Source organism: Fukomys damarensis, unplaced genomic scaffold, assembly GCF_012274545.1.
Source record: "Fukomys damarensis isolate Sample0158 unplaced genomic scaffold, DMR_v1.0_HiC HiC_scaffold_19, whole genome shotgun sequence".
NCBI classification, from domain to species: Eukaryota; Metazoa; Chordata; class Mammalia; order Rodentia; family Bathyergidae; genus Fukomys; species Fukomys damarensis.
The window spans coordinates 2,448,670-2,469,000 of NW_022900931.1; the positions used below are offsets into that span (position 1 = coordinate 2,448,670).

At 53.4% G+C, this 20,331-nt stretch overlaps 1 protein-coding gene across 1 annotated transcript; it reads right to left on the bottom strand.

The window, feature by feature from the left end:
* Positions 1-13,698: 13,698 nt before the first annotated feature.
* Positions 13,699-18,295, bottom strand: LOC104869194. Its single transcript, XM_010634301.2, has 6 exons — positions 18,272-18,295; positions 17,928-18,114; positions 16,157-16,305; positions 15,875-15,978; positions 15,429-15,552; positions 13,699-14,932 (listed from the first exon to the last, which is right to left on the bottom strand). Exons 2-6 carry the CDS (start codon positions 18,070-18,072, stop codon positions 14,711-14,713), a joined length of 744 nt encoding a protein of 247 aa, XP_010632603.2. The 5' UTR covers positions 18,073-18,114; positions 18,272-18,295; the 3' UTR covers positions 13,699-14,710.
* Between the last annotated feature and the right edge of the window lie 2,036 nt (positions 18,296-20,331).

Sequence of the window (20,331 nt, forward strand, 5' to 3'; positions counted from 1 at the left end):
GGATTCGACCTCCTGGCTCACCCTGGGCCTGGGGGCGCCTCCCTCCCTGTGCCCATCCCTCTCCGTCCCGCTTTCTGACTTTTGTCAGCCGGCGTGGGGCCAGCTCGGCCGCTCCATCCCATCCTCTAGGCAGTTCTTTTTTGCTTTCTTTTTCCTTTCTTTTTTTCTTTTTCTTTTTTTTTAATTGGTACTTTTAGGTGTACAATACATCACTGGGATCTTGTACCTTTACGTGACTTATCAGGTTCTTATTTTTTCCCCTCTCTCCTGCCCTCCCTTCACCCCCTCCACCCTTCCCTGTTTACAAAGACATTGTTTCCATGTTTTTCCTTTTCTCGTATTCTTTCTTTTCCCTTCTTACCTTTCTCCTCCTCTTCCCTCTTCCCCTACTCCTTTAGACCTTTTCTTCTTATTACATTAGACAGTTCTTAAAGAAAATACCTAGGAGGATTGCCTAGTCACAAGGCATGCCTTTAACTAATATTTACCACTTTTCCCAGTCTTTTTGAGGTATGCCCAGGTTGAAACATCACAGAACTGAGAGAAATAAGCAGAACTCAAACCTGAACAGCAGCACCCTGAAGTCACTTCTGTTAGGTGTTAGCAGACTGCTAGCCTTTTTCCACATTCCCACCTCACACAAGTGTGGATTCCCCAGGGCTGTGTGCCTCATCCTCTTCTCCTAGCCTCTCCCCAGCCCAAGGGAACAGAGCAGTAGGGAGGACAACTCAGACCTCAGTCACAAGCAGGGGAGTGGGCCTACTGCATGGGCAGCTCCGAAGACCTCGTCCATCCAAGGAGCCCTGGGGCCAGGGAGGCCTGGCTGTGACACCCCGGCCACACAGTCACCAGCATGGCTGTGCCCATGGCGGCAGCTCCTGAGGGTGCCTGAGCTCAGATTCTCCACAGTTTGTCCCCTAGGCTATGCCTGACCCTCTCCTCATCTTCAAAGCTGAGTGCCACGCCTGGATTCCCCTGGGTCCCTGTCACTGGGTGTTCAGCTAACACGCTTCCTGTGCTCTGTCCCTGCTTGCCGATTCAGGGTCCAGGGACTGATGCGACCAGTGACCACCAGTGGCTTAAGCACGGACATCTCTCCTCTCTCGGGCTGGAGGTCAGGGTGTGAGATCGAGGTGTCTCCTGGGCCGCACTCCACCCAAAGGCCCCAGGACACTCCCGCCCTCCCCCAGCTCCTTGTGGCCCAAGCGCTCTGTGCCCGCGTTCACTTCGCTGCCTCTGCGCACATCATCACATCACTTCTCTCTCAGAGGAATCTTGTCGTGGTCTAGATCCAGATGTCCCCCCAAGTCTCAGCACGGGGCTTTAAAAAGCGACTGGATCACGGGGGGCCCTGCCCATCCGTGGGCTCATCTATGGATGCGTTCATCGCTGGCTCCGCTGGCTGAAGGTGGCGCCTGATGGAGGAGGTCACCGGGGTATGACCTGGAAGGCTGTGCTCTTGTCCCTGGCTCTTTCTCCATTGCTCGCTGCTTCCTGGCCACCATGACGTGAGCAGCCGTCCTCCGCCGGGCCCTTCTGCCATACTGTTTCTGCCTTGGAGCTGGCTAACCTTGGACTCAGCCCACTGAGAGTGTGAGCCAGATAAATTTCCCTTCCTTTAAGTTGTAGGTGTCAGGCATTTTGTACCAGAGATGGAAAACTACTAGTAAAAGTCTCCTGTGCCTCCTTCTTATAAGCACCCAAAGGGTTACTCTAAGGGCCCACATAGGTAATCAGAGTCACCTCCCCACCCCGTAATCCCAACACATCAGCAGAAGTCTTATTTTGCCATGAAAATGAACACTCACAAGTTCCTGGGACCAGGGACTTGGTGTCTTTGGGGGCGGGTACATTTTTGAGCCAATGACACCAGGAAGTTTAGGGGAGCCCCTCCCTTCTGGAGTCTCCTGGATCCCAGGCCACACGGTGCCTGCAGCAACCTTTGTAGATGTGTACCATTCAGCTGAGACTCCAGGTGGAAATGCACCCAGGGACCCTCAACCACATCCTTGCTCTGTTCATCCCAGGACCCCAAACTGGGCCTGTCTGGCCCCATGCAGTGGACAGGGTTGACGGCCACACAGGTCAGGAGTGACCAGCAGGCAGACACCTTGCACAGAGGGGATATGATTACTCACCATCAATACCACAGGAGCCACTGGTTGCCTGTAAGGTATTTGCTGCTTTGACTTAATTTCCAAACCGCAGAGAGTCCCCGTGTATTCTTGCTCCTTCAAGACAGCCAGTGCCCACTCCCGGGAAGTTTGTAGGGAAACTCAGGAGAGAGGTTCCACTTCCTGTGAAAAGCGGAGAGAAGAGGCCCGAGAAGCAGCATTACAGGGAGCTGTCTGGAACTTCCTGCAGCCAGAGACCGGGAGAGGAAGCTGCCCTCAGCTACACAGAAAGAGGGTAAGCCCCCCAGCCCTGCCGCTGCCCAGGGGAACCTGCTGTGCTCCGAGGCAAACCCTCTGCCTGAGAGAGATCACCTGCCCCTGCCTCTGCCGGGCTCCACACCATGGGCCATCAGCACCCAGGACCTCCCCATCTGTGGGTCCTGGGACCCACGTGGCTGCCCAAGAGTGAAGGTGCAGAGACCGCCATCTGGGCAGTGCCTAGGTCCAATCTGTAGGCAGCATTCCCACCCAGAGGATTTTTTCCAACCCAGGTCTCCCAAGTGGTAAACTGTCACCTGCTGGGACCTGGGGACAGAGGGAAGGGGAAGAAGGCTGTGTATCTAAACGTGTCCATTTTCACGACAGAATGCTCAGGATGTTGAAGAATTAACCGGTCTTGGAATTTGCATAATTGTATTTAGCATCAAAGCAAGTGGAGCACATTCATCCATGAATAGAGCTCGGCTCGCATCACCACTGGGAACCCAGGGCCGGGGCCTCTGTGGCTGTGGATCAGACGTGTGTGTCCCCACTCTGTTCAACTGTGCAGGCTCCAACCTCCATGGTCAAGACAATGGGGTGAGGGATGAGTCCCTAGGGGTGCCTGGGGGGCTGGGTCGCGAAGGTGGGGTCCTTGCAGTCGGACTAGTGAACTCATGCAAAGCAACAGAAGCCATAGAGCTGAGAACTCCCCACCATCTGTGAGCCAGGAAGAGAAACTTCACCAAGCACCAGTCCCACCAGACCCTGCCTTGGAATTCCAGCCTCCAGAACCGCCAGAAATAAATTTCCCTGCTCGGCCTCCAGTCCATAGGATGCAATTATATCAGCCCAAGTCGACCAAGACAACTGGTGAGCTATTTTCTCCCTGTTACAAGAAGAAACAGCTACAAAGCACAGTGACATAAACAAAAGGGGGATTTGCTTTCTCCTGAATGAGGGACAGGTTCACAGACAGGTGGTGGCCAACACTGGATTAGCAGGTGTAAGATGTCAAGACTTTCCCCTCTGGGCCTCAAGAGGGTGAGTGTGGCTCCAACCATCTCACCTACCCTCCAACAGGGGCAAAAGAGAAATCTAAGAGCTCAAAGAAAATTCCTGGAATCCTTCGATGTCATGTACTTACCTCTCAAGACTGTGCGTCACGGGGTCATTCCTATCTAGAAATGAAGCCGAGAACTATATAATCGTGTCCAGTGGCACACTGCTTCCCTGATATCACATTTTTTTCATTAAGAAAGGACAGGAAAAAAGATATTCCAATTAAAATGGGCCAGAGATTTAGCTCAGTGGTTCCGCTGCCTGCCTCGCAAGCGAAGGACCCGAGTTCGATCCCCGGTACCAAAAAAATAAAAATAAATATTCTAAAGAAAGGACAGGAAAGTGGATACTTGGTAGAAAAGTAGTAGTTTTTCCCACAATGGGTGGATATACTCAGTTAAAAGCTAAATACAATTCATTGGTGGAAAAAATATTTTTTCAACATGTTTATATTCCCATGTTCTGTGAGACGCATCGGTATGCACACTTCAGCCTCTTTGCACACATGTATACAAGGATACACACACGTGTACAGGTGCTCTTCCTCCTGTTAGGATCAACTGCATGATCTCATTCCACATGACAAATTCTGCAGCATTTAAGAACTTCCTAATGATTGGCACCGTAAGAAAATATATTCATTGTCTCCCTCCCAGGCCTTGGTACTGAGTAGCACGATTAAGCATCCCCGTTCAGGAATTTTTTTCCAATCTATAAATTATTAATTGACAATGAGAAATACCTCTACCTTGCCTGGGTTATAAAATATCTGCTCTACTTGAGGGTTTCCTAGTTCTAAATATTGATGTCTAATTATTTTTTACCCTATGGGCAGAATTAGAGTTAAAGACGGGAAGCTGATACTAGGAAAAACACTCAAACACTGTCAGCCCCCACATCCCACCCAAAGGACTAGTCAAGGCCACGGTGTAGGGAGGCTGGCTGTTCCTCAGCCTCGAGAGATGTCTATTGTCTGAATCAGATTCTCGTGTGACCCAGCTGCTCCCCAGGCCCAGGGGAGCCTAGGGGCGTGTGCTGCCCTGCTTACCTGACTAGAACAGAGAAGGAGGCCAGAGGAGGAGCTAGGCCACCCCACAAGGGGCACCACCTGGGCAAGACCTGCGGCCAAGGGAGACTGGAGCTCTTCCCCGAACCCATCTCAGCCTCCCCATGTGCTCCGGCAACCACACTCCGTGTGCCTTACTCCCATTAGCTGCACACTGATGTCCACATGGAAAACAGCACACAGATGTTGCAGCAGCTGCATGCACCATGGTGAGAATGAAGGAGGAAGCAAGCCATCCTCTGTGGGGAATAAACAAACCATGGTCCATCCAGACCGTGGACTGTGGTTCAGCAGCTAGAAAGGGTGTGCTATCGAGCCCTGAAGACATAGAGAGGCCCCAGATGCCGGTCATCGAGGGCAGGGAGCTGGTAGGCATGAGTTGCAGGCATCCTGAGGACTCCCACTCGGCAGCACCCTGGCAGAGGCACAGCTATGGACACAGTGAGGACAGACCATGGGTGCCCGGACTGGGCCCAGAGAGCAAAGAACTTTGGGGACATGAGGCTGCTGCACATGAGGCCACCATGGTGGACCCTTGTCACTGAGCATCTGTAGGATCCATGGGGTGCACAGAAGCAGGAGTGGCCCAGTGTAGGCTGTGGACTGTGGTGACAGTGACAGTCCACGTGGGGCTGTCAGAACGTAGCACCCAAGGGGGGTGACATTGGGGAGGGGCTGTGCATGCACAGGGACACGGTCACATGTGAAATCTCTCTGCCTGATACTCATGCAAACCTGAAACTGCTTTAAAAATAAAGTCTTTAAGAAAAACAGAAAGACACAGGAAGCACATGGCTGTGAAACATGTAAAGTTCATGTTTTCCCACAGGGGCATGGGAGGACCAGGCCTTGCTTCCCTCCGAGAAGGTCTCTGCCTGGCAGGCACCAGTGCTGTGGGATGGAGCCTGTGGGGACTACTCTCTCTCTCTCTCTCTCTCTCTCTCTCTCTCTCTCTCTCTCTCCCTCTCTTCCTCTTTCTGCCCCCACTCCCACCCGCTGGAGACAGACCTTTCTGTCTTTGGCATCCTTGTAGGGTCTGCTGCAAAGGCAGAAGTTAAAACCCACTTTGTTAGAGAGGAGCGGGTGTTTGAAGCCTTGTAGCCCTGGGGCTGAGCTTCAGCATGTTTTACTCACGTGGGTCTGTCAATCACAGTGTAACCATGGGAACCCAGAAGCCAGCAAGTCAGGGGAAGTCTGGGAGAAAGGACCCTGGGGAATAGGAGGAGAGAAAGTCGTGCACCTGTCTTCTTTGCTGACAACAGCTTGACTTAGAGCCTCACCTGTAGACAAATTTCCTGCAAAATGAAACATCATGCTCAAGGACCTAGAGGACCGCAAGCAGGAACCATTTAGAGAAGAAGTGCTGCCCCTGGCACCCACCTTCCTGGAGTCACAGATTGCCTGGGCTCCTGCAGAGCTGTGGATCCCCATGGGTAACCCTGAGGCCAGAGTGTGGTCATGAAATCCACCCACCCCATCTCCGTCATGGAAACTCGGTGCACTTTAGAGCCAGGAGGGAAAACTTTCCTGGGCAATGAACAGTGACTCCATATTCCCCTGATTTTCAAAACAATGTGTATTTCCATTATAAAGATGATGCATTTTCAGTATGAAACAGTTATGCCCCCAAAATTTAAATGAGAGTAGACATCACCCTAGCACCCAGCAGCAACCCTGGCTGGTAAGGTTTGCACCTGGACCCACGTGTGAGTGTCCCGGCTTCCTCCAGACAAGGCCCTGTGGATGGAAGAGGCCGGCGCATCTGTGGCAGGGCCGTCCTGGACACTGCAGGGTTCCCAGCAGCCAGCAGAGTCCCTGGTCTCCACCCACCAGAGAACAGGACAGAAGGAGGTTCTCCACACACTGAGTCTCTTGGCGCCTGCATCTTGAGCTTCCAGCTTCTAGAATTTGAGAAATAAATTCCTGTTTCTAAGCCATCATGGTCTTTTGTCTTAGCAGCCCCAAAGGACCAAGGCAGTGATGGTTAATTTCATGTGTCACCTTGTCCGGGCCGAGGTCATCGTTCTGCATGTGTCTGAGATTCAAGATGGACGAACACTCCCATCAATAGATAAAGTGCGTGGCCAGCCCTGGTGAGTGACCTCTCCCAGTCCACCTGTGTTGTCAGATTTTCACTGCCTGAACAAAATTCCTGACACCCACAACCTAAAGCAGACGAAGTTTATTTCGGTTCATGGTTGCTGGATCCCAGGCAGAAACAGCATGGCAGGAGGGTGAGGTGCAGGAAATATACTTCCTTCATGGTATCCTGGAAGCAGAGAGCAGGGAGAGAGGTGAGAGGAAGGAGCCAGGGACCAGATGCAGCCCCCAAGGCCACACTTCCTCAGCCTACCTGCAACCCAGCTGCACCTCCTACCCACCCATTCAGCCCTGCAGTCACCAGTGGGCTACCCCATCCCTGAGGCTGGTGTTCCCTACCTTCTAGTCACCTCTCCGGGCGTCTTAATCCAGTCAAGGGACAATCAAGATTAACTGTCTCACCACTGGAGGCCTGACGAGAGCAAAAAGGACTAACAGAGAACCTTAGCTATGCACTGTTTTTGAGCTGAGATGTGGTCTTTTCCTGCCCTTAGACTGGAACCTGCAGCACCCAGTGTCCTGTGTCTCAGCCTTTGTCCTCAGCCTGGAGCCCACACCCGTGGCTCTCCTGGGCCATGAGTTTGCTGAGTTCAGACTGTGGGACTCCTCAGCCTCCATGGGCACATTGGCCAACACCTAGTAACACACACACACACACACACACACACACACACACACACATTCCTGTATCTATCCATCCATCCATCTGTCTATCCATCCATGGTGATGGGTGGGCAGCCAGTGGTAGGACACACAGCAACCTCATCCCCTGGAGAGTCAGAACCTCCCAGGAGATAGATAGATAGATAGATGATAGATAGATAGATGATAGATCCCATCCATCCATCCATCCTATTTTTATCAGTCTATTTATCTACCCTCTGTTCATCCATCATTCCTATCTATCCATCCATCCATTATATCTGTCTGTCTGTCTACCTACCTATCCATCCATCCATTTATCCAACCCATCCATCCAGGTATCTACCTATCTCCCACTGGTTCTGTTTCCTTAGAAAATGCGGGGAGGTTTGCTAGACACTGGCAGAGGCCGTCCCAGGTGTACTGAAGAGGCCGCTGGCACAGAGCAGATACCACAGCAGTGCAGGTGAGAGTGGGGTTCATATTGTCAGCCCCCTGTGCCTGTGCTCCGCTGTGAGGTGGCAGTCAGGAGCCCCAGCGCCTGCATCCTGGCCTCCAGCCTAGAGGGTGACACTGGGGGCAGGAGGAAAGACCATGCTGACCCTCTGGGACAAGCAGGAGCTGGGGGTCTCCAGGGATGGTGGAGCCCGGATTAGCCCGCAGCCCTGGGAGATGCAGCCGGGTCTCCTTCATCAGCTGGACCCAGCCATCCAGTCCACTCTTGTGCTTTCTGTCACTCACAACCACCAGGGCCTGGTCCATCTGGGCACCCTGGCCCATTGAGAATGCAGAACCTCCCTGGGGTTGTGCAAGAGGAGGAGCTGGCAATCACAGGACCTGGACAGGTGCCCACTGCTGCTCTGTCAAGGGATCAGGAAGTGAATGTAGAGAGTTAATGGAAAATGACAAGGACAGATTTAGGAGCAGATGGCTTGAACTGTCTGGATTCTGCCATGCGGCAGCCTGGTGCATCATGAGATCACACTGCATGGGAGGGTGTGATGAGAAAACTAACAGAAGGTTGGCACTTGGGGTGCTGTGCGGAAGTTGAGCCTTGTAGGCTGGCAGGGTCTTGCATGACCCTCCTCCATGCAACCTGGGGAGGCCATGCCCCCGACCTTGGGGGACACTGCCCTCCTCACCTGTACTTAGGCTCACAGCTTCTCCTTCAAGGTCATCATAAGTGCTACACGACAGGAAGCAACGTGCCAGGGCTAGGGCCTGGTGCACAGCAAAAGTGGTGGACATTGGCACTGAGATGGTCACCAGCGAGGTTGTTGTCCATTTCCTGTGACCCTAGACAGTGTGGGGAGCCCACAGTACCCCACAGCTCTTTTGGCTTCTTAGCCATGACCGCTGTGGACAGTGGAGTCAGAGGCCCCTTCTGTGCTCTGGAAACTGTTGGGTCAAAGTCAACAGTGGACATTCTAGAACGCTATGGTGTCTGCAAAGGAAGGAGAAACACTGCCCGTGGCTCGAGTTCTAGAGCTCTCCCTGCAGTGGCCACTTCAGGAGGTCACAGTGCTGGTCTGATGGTGACCAGAAGTGGGAGCTTCCTCTGGAAATCATGCTCTTGGAGGCCCTGGAGGCTGGGTCGGTCTGCGCAGGGAGCCACAGGCAGACGCCATCTCCAGGACCCCTGAGACAAGACCAGAGCTGAAGTCCTGGGGGTGAGGGATGGCTCTGCACCTGCTCTGGACACCAGCTCTCCACGGTCCCCTCAGAGTGTGTCCCCACCTAACATGTCACCCTGTGGCCTCCCTGGCCTGTCACCCTGGCAATGGGCGCATCATCAGGCTGCTGCTACAGACCGAGCAGCCCATCTCACAGAGAGGTGACCACAGCTCTTTAGCCACCTCTGTGGGTCACGGATAGCAGTTAGAGGTGAGAGCTGGGACTCCTGATGGTAGAGGCTCCTGTACAAAACGAGCTGAATGTGGCTCTATTTTGCTGGACCCGGCTCAGCTCTATTGCTTCTAAGGATTAATCTGGAACTTGAGTTTCATCACAGGTCCATCAATGGGCAAGCCTGTCTACTGCGAATGTCTCCAGGCGGCTACCATGATGTAACATCAGCAAGAGGCCACCAGCATTTGTCCACACACCGCCCGGTGTGGGCTGGCGGGCCCAGGCAGTGCCCACGCCACAGTGGCAAGCCTGTCATTCCCACGCAGAGGGACAGCAAAGGCTGAGCAAGCTTCCCCTCATGCGTGGGCACAGGAGAGGTATCTTAGGACCACTTTTCCCAACTGTGGTGGAGGAAACATGGACAGCCGCCTAGGGCTCCCACCTTATATAAGTTACCACAGGCCAAGATCTTCCCAAAGGACAACTGGGGTCTTTGCGTACAGCAGCTGAGCTGGATTTCCCATCGCTGCTCAGGCTCCCCCTGGGACACAGGCATCCTCCCTGGGGACAGAGGTGGCGCTGATCTGGGATGGTCCCTCTCCCTGGCCGGACTGAGGGTGGATTCCGCCCAGCCCACCAGGCCACCATGACTGGGCTCAGTGCTTTCTGGTGATGCCTCCAAAGGCCAGGCAAGCCCACAGTGTGTCCCTCCCACTCCCACAGCCCCTCTGGGCACCCCTCTGCTCACCCAGCAAGCGTGACTGGGATCAGGGTGATGAGCAGGAACCAGTAGAAGAGGAGAGGAAGCCAAGGGGGTGTGCCGGGAGGCAGGAAAGAGCTGCAGAACCTCGCTGCCCAGCTAACAGGGCTCGCAGGGCATCTGGACCTTGCACGTGCAGCGTTCCTCTTCCCTCTCACTTCCTCCTATTCCTGTACTGGGGACATGGTACGGAACATGGGCTCCTGGGCCTGCCAGGCAGGTGCATCACCGCTGAGCTACATCCCCAGCCCATCACTAGTTTTTTGAATACTACATCTTACATTGCAGTCCAGACTGGTCCTCCTGCCTCAACCTCCTGAGTGTTGGAATTACCACCACGCCCAGCACTTTACCACCTTTTAACATGGGTGTTTAATGCCTCATTGACTTTGTTTTTTCACAGAGGAAGAAGCGTTCTGTAGTGCTGACTAGTGTCCTGGGTCAGGGTGGCCTCTAACAGGTCACCTCTGGTCCCTGACCCATGCTCACCTACAGGACGAGCCCCTAGGGCCACCCGCCAGGCTTCTGAGGGAGTCTGTGACCTGGCAGGAGGTCATCGTCCTTTTCAGTTGGGAAACCTTTGCAGACTTGAGCTGCTCCCATGCTATTCCTCCCCCAGGGTGGAGAAAGGCCTTGCAGAAACCGAAAGAGAAGCTGGAATGAAGCGGATGTCATCCATCCCTTCGAGTGTGGAAGTGTGACTGTGTTTCCTGCGTGTCCCCATGAGCAACAGGAAAGTGGGGTCCTCCTGTGCCCCTTCATTGCCTGGGAAGCACGTGACCAGCAGTCATCTGCACAGAGATGGTGGAGGAAGCCTCCCCTAGCACCGTGCTGGAAGTCTTTGTATGTTCTGAGGGTCAATCTGGTGCCAACTCCAAGGTAGTCAGGACACTGAGGGACTGGGAGTCCAGCGGAACACTTAGTGTGGGAGCCGCTGGGGTGGGCTCTCTCTGTGTGAGATGCAGGGGCCTCAGAGACACAGGCCCGGGGTGGGGAAGACACAGCAGTACCTGAGAGCCTTCTTTCTCCTCTCTGTGCTGAGGCCAGCATGGGGGAGTCCCTTTCCCTGCATCCTGGACCCTGAGCATTGTCTGCAGGGTGTGGCACCTCCACTACAGGCCTTGGGGATGGGCATCCTGCTGAGTTAGAGCTGTGGGCACCGCCAAGATCTCCAGTTCTCAGCTGCCACTCGGCACCAGGCAGGGCTGGAATTTCCCTAGAGAGGGAAGGTGACCGGGCTCCAGGACGCCCTTAGAAGAGTGGAAAAGAAACGGGGCCGACTGCACATCTCTGGGCTGTCCTGGAAGAGTATAACAGGGGACACGGGGCTTTAAGATGATCCTTCCTGCCTGTTCAGCGCACCTCAGGTCACTTTCCTGCCAGGCAGTGCCTTCCTCCCGCCTTCTACCAACAACTAAAATTTATGGAAAATTCAGAAAGAACACGAGCCCCACGACTGCGCACAGGACCCAGTGCGAAGCCATTTTGCCAAGAAACCAAAATCGTCAGAGGAGACCCGCCAAGTCTGGGGGATGGAGAAACTTTCTAAAACATTGCTTGGGCAAATGGCTGGAGGCCTATGAGGTGACTTATCTGTGGCTGGACATTCCCAGCTGGCTGTCTCTCACACGCCAGAGGGAGGAGTGCACTGGCAGCCACCCAAGGGTCCCTCCAGAAGACTCGCCATCGACTTCTGCAGCTCAGGGGCTAATGGGCCGTTTGGCACCAAGACCCTGGGGGAACGGAAGGGATCTCAGGTGTGGTGTTGACTGTGGAACTGGACCGATGCTGCTGGATGTATGTAAAACCGCTCAATCCAAGTAGGTGCTTTCGTTTACAGCACTCTCAGGTGGTGTTGACTGTGGAACTGGACCGATGCTGCTGGATGTATGTAAAACCGCTCAATCCAAGTAGGTGCTTTCGTTTACAGCAGGTGTATATGCACAGGAACATTCTCGAAATGTCTGCCTGGGGCATATCAAAAGTCTGTACTCTGACTGGATCCCTGGCTCCTGGCAGGACTCAGAAAATACCTGGATTTCCCTAGGGGCAGGAATGTCTTGTGTTCACCGTGAGCGCCTTCCACTCCACCTGAGCCCGAGCCAGCCAGGTGACACGGGTCAGTCCCATGGGAAGGTAACCAAGATGGAGGTGGTCACCCCAGAGACTGCAGGATACAAAGCTAAGACTTTCTGGTCTCCAAGGTGGCAGCTGGGCTGGACACTGTGCCCTGTATGATATCTACCTTTTTTCATTTTTAGTTGGCAGAAATGGCATGTGTGTGGGGGGCAAGTGTGATGTTTTGCAGTCAGTGTTCGTGTGGGGTGGCCGCACTGGGCTCATTTTCATGTACACCGCCATACCTGCTTATGGTTAAAGCCACAGTGGATGGACTCCCTGTCAGGGGCCTCTCATCAGAAAGAGGAGAGAAAGCAAGCTCAGGCGAGGGCACGGGGCAAGCCAGCCTCGCCCAGTGCAGGGGTCAATGCACCCCAAGATGGCCACTATGAGAAACTGAGGGGTCCCCAAAAAACTAAAAGTAGAGCTACCAGCTACCCCATTTCCAGGTTCATGGCCAAGGAAACTAATCAGCACCTCAGGGAGACACCTGCATCCCCATGCCCATGGCAGCAATAATCACAGTAGCAGGAAGTGAAAGCAGCCTCAATGTCAGGCACTTCTGATGCCCAGTGTGCCAACACTGGCCTGGGAACTGGACACCCCACGAGGGCACGGATGAGCCCAGGAAGAGGCCAGATGAATGGATAAAAAAGTGTGGTATAGTCAGGTGTGGTGGCACACATCTGTAATCCTAGAGGTCAGGAGGCTGAGGCAGGAGGATCACCATGAGTTCAATGTCAGCCTGAACTGCTAAGAGAGACCTTGTCTCAAAAAAAAAAAAAAAGCATGGTATAAAGAACAGTGGTGGGCCAGAGATTTATTTAGTTTAATGGTGCCGCTACCTGCCTCACAAGCACAAGGTCATGAGTTCAATCCCTAGTACAAAAAAAAAAAAAAAAAGTGAGTATTACTCATCCATAAACAAGAAGGGAATCTCCTCATTTAGGACAAGACGAATGAGCCCAGAGGACATTATGCTGAGAAAATGAACCCAGCACAGAGAAACAAATACCGCATGACCTCAGCAATGTGTACAATGTAAATGGAGAGTTCACAGCACAGGTGTGCTTACCAAGGCCGGGGGAAGGGGCCAGGGGAGGCCTTGTTAACCAAAGCATGCAAACCTTCAGCTGCACAGGAGGACGCCTGCAGAGATCTGTTGCAGAACACGGTGACCGCAGTTGTAACAAAGTGTCCTAGCATAAAAGCTTTGAACCAGGAGATCCAGGGAGCTGCAGTGGCCCCATCCAAGGCCTGGGGGAACAGGAAGCCACACCCCAAGCACACCTGGGAACACTCACCTCTTTCCACAGCCTGGTCCTGGGCTGACCCCGCTGATAACTTAGCAGCAACTGGCAGGGGGCACTCGGCCATCTGTCAGATGCAGCCAACCACAGAGCCTGCAAGGGGATGGGAGCTGCGGTCTGTGGACACTAGACACGTTCACATACACAGAGTCACCCTTCGCTTTCTTTTTTATTGTTGTTGTTGTTATTCCGGGGGGGGATTCTTTAAAAAAATATTTTTATACCTGACAAGATTTTACACCAAGAACATCCAGCTAAACAGTGCAAATCTCCAGTCAGGAGGAATGTTAAAAAATTCAACTGAAGCCAGGTGTGGTGGCGCGTACCTGTAATCCCAGCAGTAGGGAGGCTGAGGCAGGAGGATCTCTGTGAGTTCAAGACCAACCTGGCTGCGGAGTGAGTTCCAGGTTATGTCTCAACTACATAATGAGACCCTGTCTCAAAAAACCAAAAAAAAAAAAAACTTCAACTGAAAAGATCACTTCTTCTTGTGACCGACAATTCCAGCCTTTTACAGTGCGGGGGAGAAACGGGTGGGGAGCATCCAAATCAAGTCTCTATCAAAAGAAAGGACTTCACATTCCCTCCTCACGCAGGGGCCGCCGATTTGCAGTTCGGCCCTTTTGCTGTAGATTTCCTCGCCATCTGCCCACGTTCACTTCCTCCTCCTCGCCTTGCCCCACGTCCTACTGTTTCGTGTCTTCCCCTGCGTCTCCCGGCTCTTCCTCTGCTTCCTCGTCAGCCTCTGCTTCGGGGCAGTGTTTGGACGGAGACGAAGCTCTCTTCTCTTGTCTCACGGGCTCCCGTGTCCGGCAGTAGAGATTCCGACCGGAGAGTCGCTGCTTAGAACAGACCCACAGCCAGATCCAGAAGGGTTTTGTCATCTTCGTCTTCCTTAACTCGCCCGATCCTGTCTCTGGCCAGGGCGCGCCTGGGGTTCGGCCCATTGTTTTCTCCTGGCTGGCATAGTATTTTGTGGAGATGTCCTTGGCGTCTGGTACGCTTGCACCCTTGTGATTCCCCTCCTGGTTGCCAGTCTGGCTGTACTGGAGACGCTATCAGGGCTGCGACACCACGGTCTTCTCAACCTTGACCTGAAGGGCTTTCTTTCACCAGTTGGGCAGAGGCTCAAATTCCTTCTCTGCTGCTGGACATGATCAAGAACACTGCTGATGAGAAATACAAGGACACTTTGTGGAAAGAACTTGGTACCAGCATCGAGCTTGGTGTGACTGAAGACCACTCGAACCACACTCCTCTTGCTAAACTTCTTCGGCTGGAGTCTTCCCATCCTCCAAGCGACATTACTAGTCTAGATCAGTGTGTGGCAAGAATGAAGGAAAAAGAGGATAACATCTACTTCGTGGCCAGATCCAGAGGCTGAGTCTTCTCCACTTGCTGAGCGGCTTCTGCAGAAGGGTTATGAAGTCATTTACCTCATAGAGCCTACATCCAGGCCCTTCCCAAGTTTGATGGGAAGAGGTTTCAGGACGTTGCCAAGGAAGGAGTGAAGTTTGATGAGAGCCAGAAAACCAAGGAGAGTCAGGAAGCAGCCCCTCTCTTCCTGATCAGGACTGGCCCAGGACACAGCACGTGCCCTCAAGCCCCTCGTGGAATTCAGCATCGTGTTTCCACGCAGCCTACACACTTCTCCCTGTGTGAGCCAAGAGGAGAAGAGTCCGTACATACTCAGCACAAAAGCAATTCTAGTATTTTCAGTCGGCGGTTGGAGCCCATGCGTATGAGGGCCACCTCTTCACACACACGCCACACACACAGTCTAACATACACGTTCAAATGCTCCCTTCCCCAGCTACCAGTAGTCACAACTGCAGCCCGTGACACAGGTGCAGAACGTGGACGGAAAAGCAGAGCACGCGATACCCCCACCCCGCAGACTCCTTGGCCAGCTGCCAGGGCCACTGACAGGTCTCACACAAGCTCCATTTCTTTCGGTCCAAAGTTTCATTTCCAAACTCAGAATTAGAAAATTGAAGTTGGCTCAAAGTGCCTCATCCCTGTGAGAAACACGCGAAACTATTCTAAATGTAAAAACATAAGCTGAGAACACACACAACATAACACATTCTGGGGATTAAATAAAGATATGTGGGAGAAAGAGAGCCAGGAAATAAAAATATTTCACACACTTTATATTCACGCAGGACGTCAAAGTGGGTCCACACAGGCAACACGGAATGGAGTGGGAGACCGGAGAGGTCAGACGGCAGCTGCTGGGACAGGGCGGGCAGTGCGAGGGCTACTCTGAGGCTCCTGGGAGCAGAAGGCGGGACAGGACTTGGTCAGTCCGGTGTACTTGAAAGAAAATGGAAAGCTGCACACACAAAGGTGGGGAAATGGTCTCTCCTTAGCTAAAAGCACTACTGAACATTCTCTGTATTCTGAAGGTGGCTGCTCTGCTTTGGAAAGGTAAATTATCACTGATAGCCATTCCCAAATGCACAAAATATTTCAAAAATCAGCTCCCACCTTCTAGCCACTTCAGTATTTGGGGCTGCCAGGAAGCCAGGACAAGACCACAGCACAAAGTGGGGTGACCGCCCCATCCCACGTGGCCTGGTGTGGACAGCCTCACCCGGACGGAGCGACAGGTCCAGGTCCAAGAGTGTGCAGCTCCCATGTGAAGAACAGAGCTGTGCCGACTACGGGTCCAGGATAAGGGTGCCCACGGTGCTGGGTCTGGTGGGAGCCGGGCATCGAGAAAACAGAGGCTCTACAGGGCCAGCGACCCCACAGGACCTGGCTCCAGGGCCCCATCGTCTCCCACTTGGGAGAGACCATCCTGCTATTGTTCTGAAGCAGGGTGTGAGACTGTTGGAGCCCAGGGAGCAAGAGGAATAAATTCTCAGATCCTTACAGATTTAATCAAGCCGTTCCCATGATCAGGGCGTCCAAGCACATAGGAGACTCCGGTGCAGGCTGGCATCGGGGGCTGGTGGGAAGTTTGCGTCAGCCACACAAGGACACGAGGAGGAACATATTGCGGTCCATATAAACAGTTATTTTCTGGTAAAACAATTAGGGAATTGAAGTGGAAGCAGGGTGGGGAGACGGATTTTTTGTCACATCTAATTATGCTCTGTGCGCTGACATGGTGGCTGCACGGAGGTCGCCTAGACTTGAATTAAGTCTTGTGTGATACTTTCACCCGGGCCTTTTTCCCAGTGTATCAGGAGGGTGGTGGCCGGCGACGGGGGTAGGTTCCAGGCTGAGTGTGAGGGCAGTTAGAGTCCCACAGAAGGGACACACAGGGTTGGCTGGAACTGGGAGCAACAGAAGCATCCAGCCTACTTGCTGTTCTTCCTTGCTGGGGCAGGCTGAGGCAGGTGTACGCAGACCCACGGCAAGGCTGCAGGTTTCTACTCCTGCCCCTCTGCAAAAGGATCTGGATGGAGCACGGCAGTGGCCAGACTTTGACATCAGCCCTGCAGTGGGTGGCAGCTCCACCATGGCCCAGTGTGCCTGCCGATCTCCTGTGATTGACGCTGTGGCCATCAGCTCCTCCCGTGGGCAGAGGAGATACCTCTGGTTCCAGCTGGCTTGACACAAAGTCACCCAGCCGGTAAGATCGTCTTGTAACAGCCCAAGAGAAGTTTGCAATTCAAGCATGAAAGAAAAGGAAGAAGCCGACAAATCCAGGGAGCGCAGGAAGTGATGAGGGAAGGGAGAGGCTTTTCCCCAGCAGGTGGAGAGACGGGGGTGCAAGTGCATAGGTGCGCTAAGGATCTGCACTGGGCAGGGCTCCCAGGCAGGGCTAACCGCCTCTTTCAAGGACACATCTGTGACTCCTGACCTGTCACAAGCCCCAAAAGACACCAAGGGTCACAGTGGCTGGTGTTTTCTTCCAGCCACAGAATTGGCAAGAGCCATAACCGGAGTGTACACCCAAGTCCTCAAGTTCTAAAGCTGACTTTCTTGAGACCGCCTCCTGGGGAGACCGAGCCATACCTCCTCTGGGGCCACAAGGGGATTTGGAAGGGAAGCAGTGAGAGACACCAGGCTTTCGGGGCTCACGGGCTCCCAGTGGGAGATGCCTGCTGTACACAGAAGGGTTGGGACACGGTGACAGAGAGGGGACTGAAAGTTCCCAGACATGTCCAGTCCAGTGACAAAGGTAGACCCAGATGGTGGACACTGGAGTCGCGAAGGTCACAGGCCTGGACAGGCAGCGGGAGGATGTACAAACAGGGTGACTGGGCCGTGCGAGCCGGGCCAGGGACCCTGGTGGGGGGCGTGCTGGGGGCTGTGCATTTCCCTTGAGCTGACATTTCCTCATCCGCAGAGAAGAGGGACTGGACAGGGGATACATGGCAGGACATTTCTGTGATCACCAAATCTGAATGCAAACGTTTTAGTAACTCCCCAAACAGCTCAAGAATCACACGGCCTGATGTGAAGGCAGAGGAGGCCAGGGGGACAAAGGCCACCATGTGGAGTTGTGACCAGCAACAAAGCCACCCAGGGAGCCTGGTGTCAGCCTGGTGGCCACAGCAGGGCCCCTCCTGTCTGTGTGCTTTTCATAGTACAGGTAAAGAAAAGCCTGGCCACTCCTGGGTCAGAGCTCTCCAGAGGTTCTCGGCTACCCTGTGTCCCCCTGGGCCCAAAGTCTCTGGCTTCTCCTAAGATACCTGTCAGGGCGATGGCACCAGGCAGCTGCTGTGGGCTCACTGGGAATCCCGTAGTGCTTCCTGGTGGGAGACGACGTTCCTTGATGTAGCTCTGCCGTGTAGTTTTTCTGACAGCTTCCGATGGAAGGAATCCCTCCGTGGACATTATTGGCGGTTGGTGTGAATCTGCATTAAACGTGTCTGTGATCTGGAAAATGTAATTTGTGGAGGCCCAAGTGTGCCGGGACCAAACCTGCTACCACCTGCTCCCCTTGCGTGTGTTCAGGGCACTGGAAATAACACTCAGCTCCACTGTGCCAGACCCATGTGGGAGCTGAGGCACACCTGGAAGGAGTAAAACGCACCTGGATCCAGGCGTGGTGGTGCACACCTATGATCCCAGAGCTCTGGAAGGCTGAAGCAGGGGGATCCCAAGTTGTAGCCCAGCCTGGGCAACTTAATGACTTAGCAAGAGCTGTCTGTAAACCAAAAATAAAAAGGCCAGGGATGAGGCTCAGTTCAAGCCCCTGGGTTCAAGCCCCTTTATCAAATAAAAGAAGATACATAACCCTCTTCACTTCCCACCAACCTCCTCTTCCTGGCCCAGACTCTGAGCCAGGGCACCCACTGTCTTGAGTTGTCTCGTCTCCCTAGTTGCTCTGCTCCAGGTTAGACTCGGTGTTTCTGAGCTTGGTGTGACCGTGACAGTCTTAAGTGGCGCGGGGCAGGTGTCCTAAAGAATGGTTCACAGGGCCACTACCATCTAGGACCTTCCTTGGTCCTCTCCTTCTCAACCCCTGTTTGCCCATGGGCTGGCCCATGGGCTTTAGCCATGATTCAGCAGGCCAGGGCTTTGGGGACAGAGACCAAGAGAGGAGACCACCGGCAGCATGGCCGGTAGCGACTTTCACCGCTGTTTCTCCTTCTCCACACCCTGCACGTGAAAGGCAGGTCTATACAGCCAGCTGGTCCTCAAGGAAGAGGGAAGAAACAGAGCTTCACCTCCTGAAGACAGGGCTTGGAGGTCTGTCATGGGGAACTGATGATAATCCCCGGGGACCCAGATCTAGCCACTCCAGAAGTTCTAACCTAGACTTCTGCACCACATGGGTTGATGTTTCCTTTATATTAAAAAGTAAACCAGTAATTTAGGATGTATTACCACAACTTGTAACTGTGTCACTATAAATACACTTGGATTCATGACAGCTGTCTCTAGGTTTTTATATTTGTTAGGATACAGAGGAACTAAAACTCCTAAAAGACACAATATAGGTGCCTTACATAAGATAAACCTTTTACCTATTTTCACTTAAAAGTCTGAGCTGGTGTTTCAGGGCTGACATCATAAATCTACTGCCATCAGGTTCCCTGTTCCTTCTATCTCAGTGAGCCAAAACCATCAATGTGTGGCTTCTAACTCAGGACCTAAGGTGGCTGCCACAGCTCCTGCAAATGTACCTGCTTTCCAGTCCCTAGGACCAAGGGCATGGAAACAAAGTAACATTTGAGAGCTATACATACAATTTCTCACATCCCACTTTCTAAAGTTGGGACTGTGTGGTCATGTTTAGTGCCAAAGCCATTTGGTAAGTGGAGTCTTTTAGGAAAGCCATGAACCTAACTACAAAAACCACTGCGATTCCAAGGCCCCCTTCCTGGGTCATCTAGCCCCTGCCACCCTCGGCCTTCCTCTGTCCTCCCGGCATGCAGTGCCATCTCCAGCCCACAGCTTGGCTCTGCCCACGGTTTACTCCCAAAGGTAAGTCCTCGCTGGCGGTGTGCACTGCCCTGCTCTGTGGGTGGTGCCTGTCTTACTGTCCATGAGGTCCCCTAACTGTGGGTGCATCTAGAGGGCCACCACTGGGTCCGCCCGAGGGTCCCACCTGTTTCTCAAATTCCATGAACCCAGAACTCAGTCCTGCCCTCCTCCGTCCCCAGTAAGAGTGATTAGCTGTCCTGATCACCCTCACCTGCAGCAGGCCCCGGGCGCATCCTGCCACCCTAGCTTCCTGGGCCTCATCCTGAAGTCAGTCATCAGACAGCTGACGCAGCCTCTCTGGCTCTCTCTCCCTCCCAGCTGTCCCCGACACCGGCTCCTTTCTCTTGCCCAAGCTGAAGACCTCAGCCATGGCTCTCCAATCGCTCTCTACCTTAGAATCAGCAGGTTCCTTCTGAATTACCCAAAGCCATAGCTGCAGGTGTGCTGGGTCTGCCCCTTTCAAGCCTCATGACCTGGGCAGTTTAACCTCTGCACCTCAGCTTTCTCGTCTGCAAAGTGGGGAGCATGGCAGCATCTTCCCCGGCAGACTCCCAAGTTTAATGCGCTGAATCCACACGAACCCACTTAAAGAAGAAGTTGGCAGGGGAGGTAATCGGCACTGGTTAGGATCAGTGGTAACAACAGTGGTCGTTGATAATTACT

What these genes read in the sequence shown, in the direction of transcription:
- LOC104869194 (XM_010634301.2), bottom strand. Translation starts at nt 18,072, where the DNA reads ATGTCCACGGAGGGATTCCTTCCATCGGAAGCTGTCAGAAAAACTACA. An exon ending in GGACCTGTCGCTCCGTCCGG is followed by an intron (nt 15,553 to 15,874) that starts GTGAGGCTGTCC and finishes TTCTGCTCCCAG; the next exon opens with GAGCCTCAGAGTAGCCCTCG. An exon ending in ACGTCCTGCGTGAATATAAA is followed by an intron (nt 14,933 to 15,428) that starts GTGTGTGAAATA and finishes TGGCTCACACAG; the next exon opens with GGAGAAGTGTGTAGGCTGCG.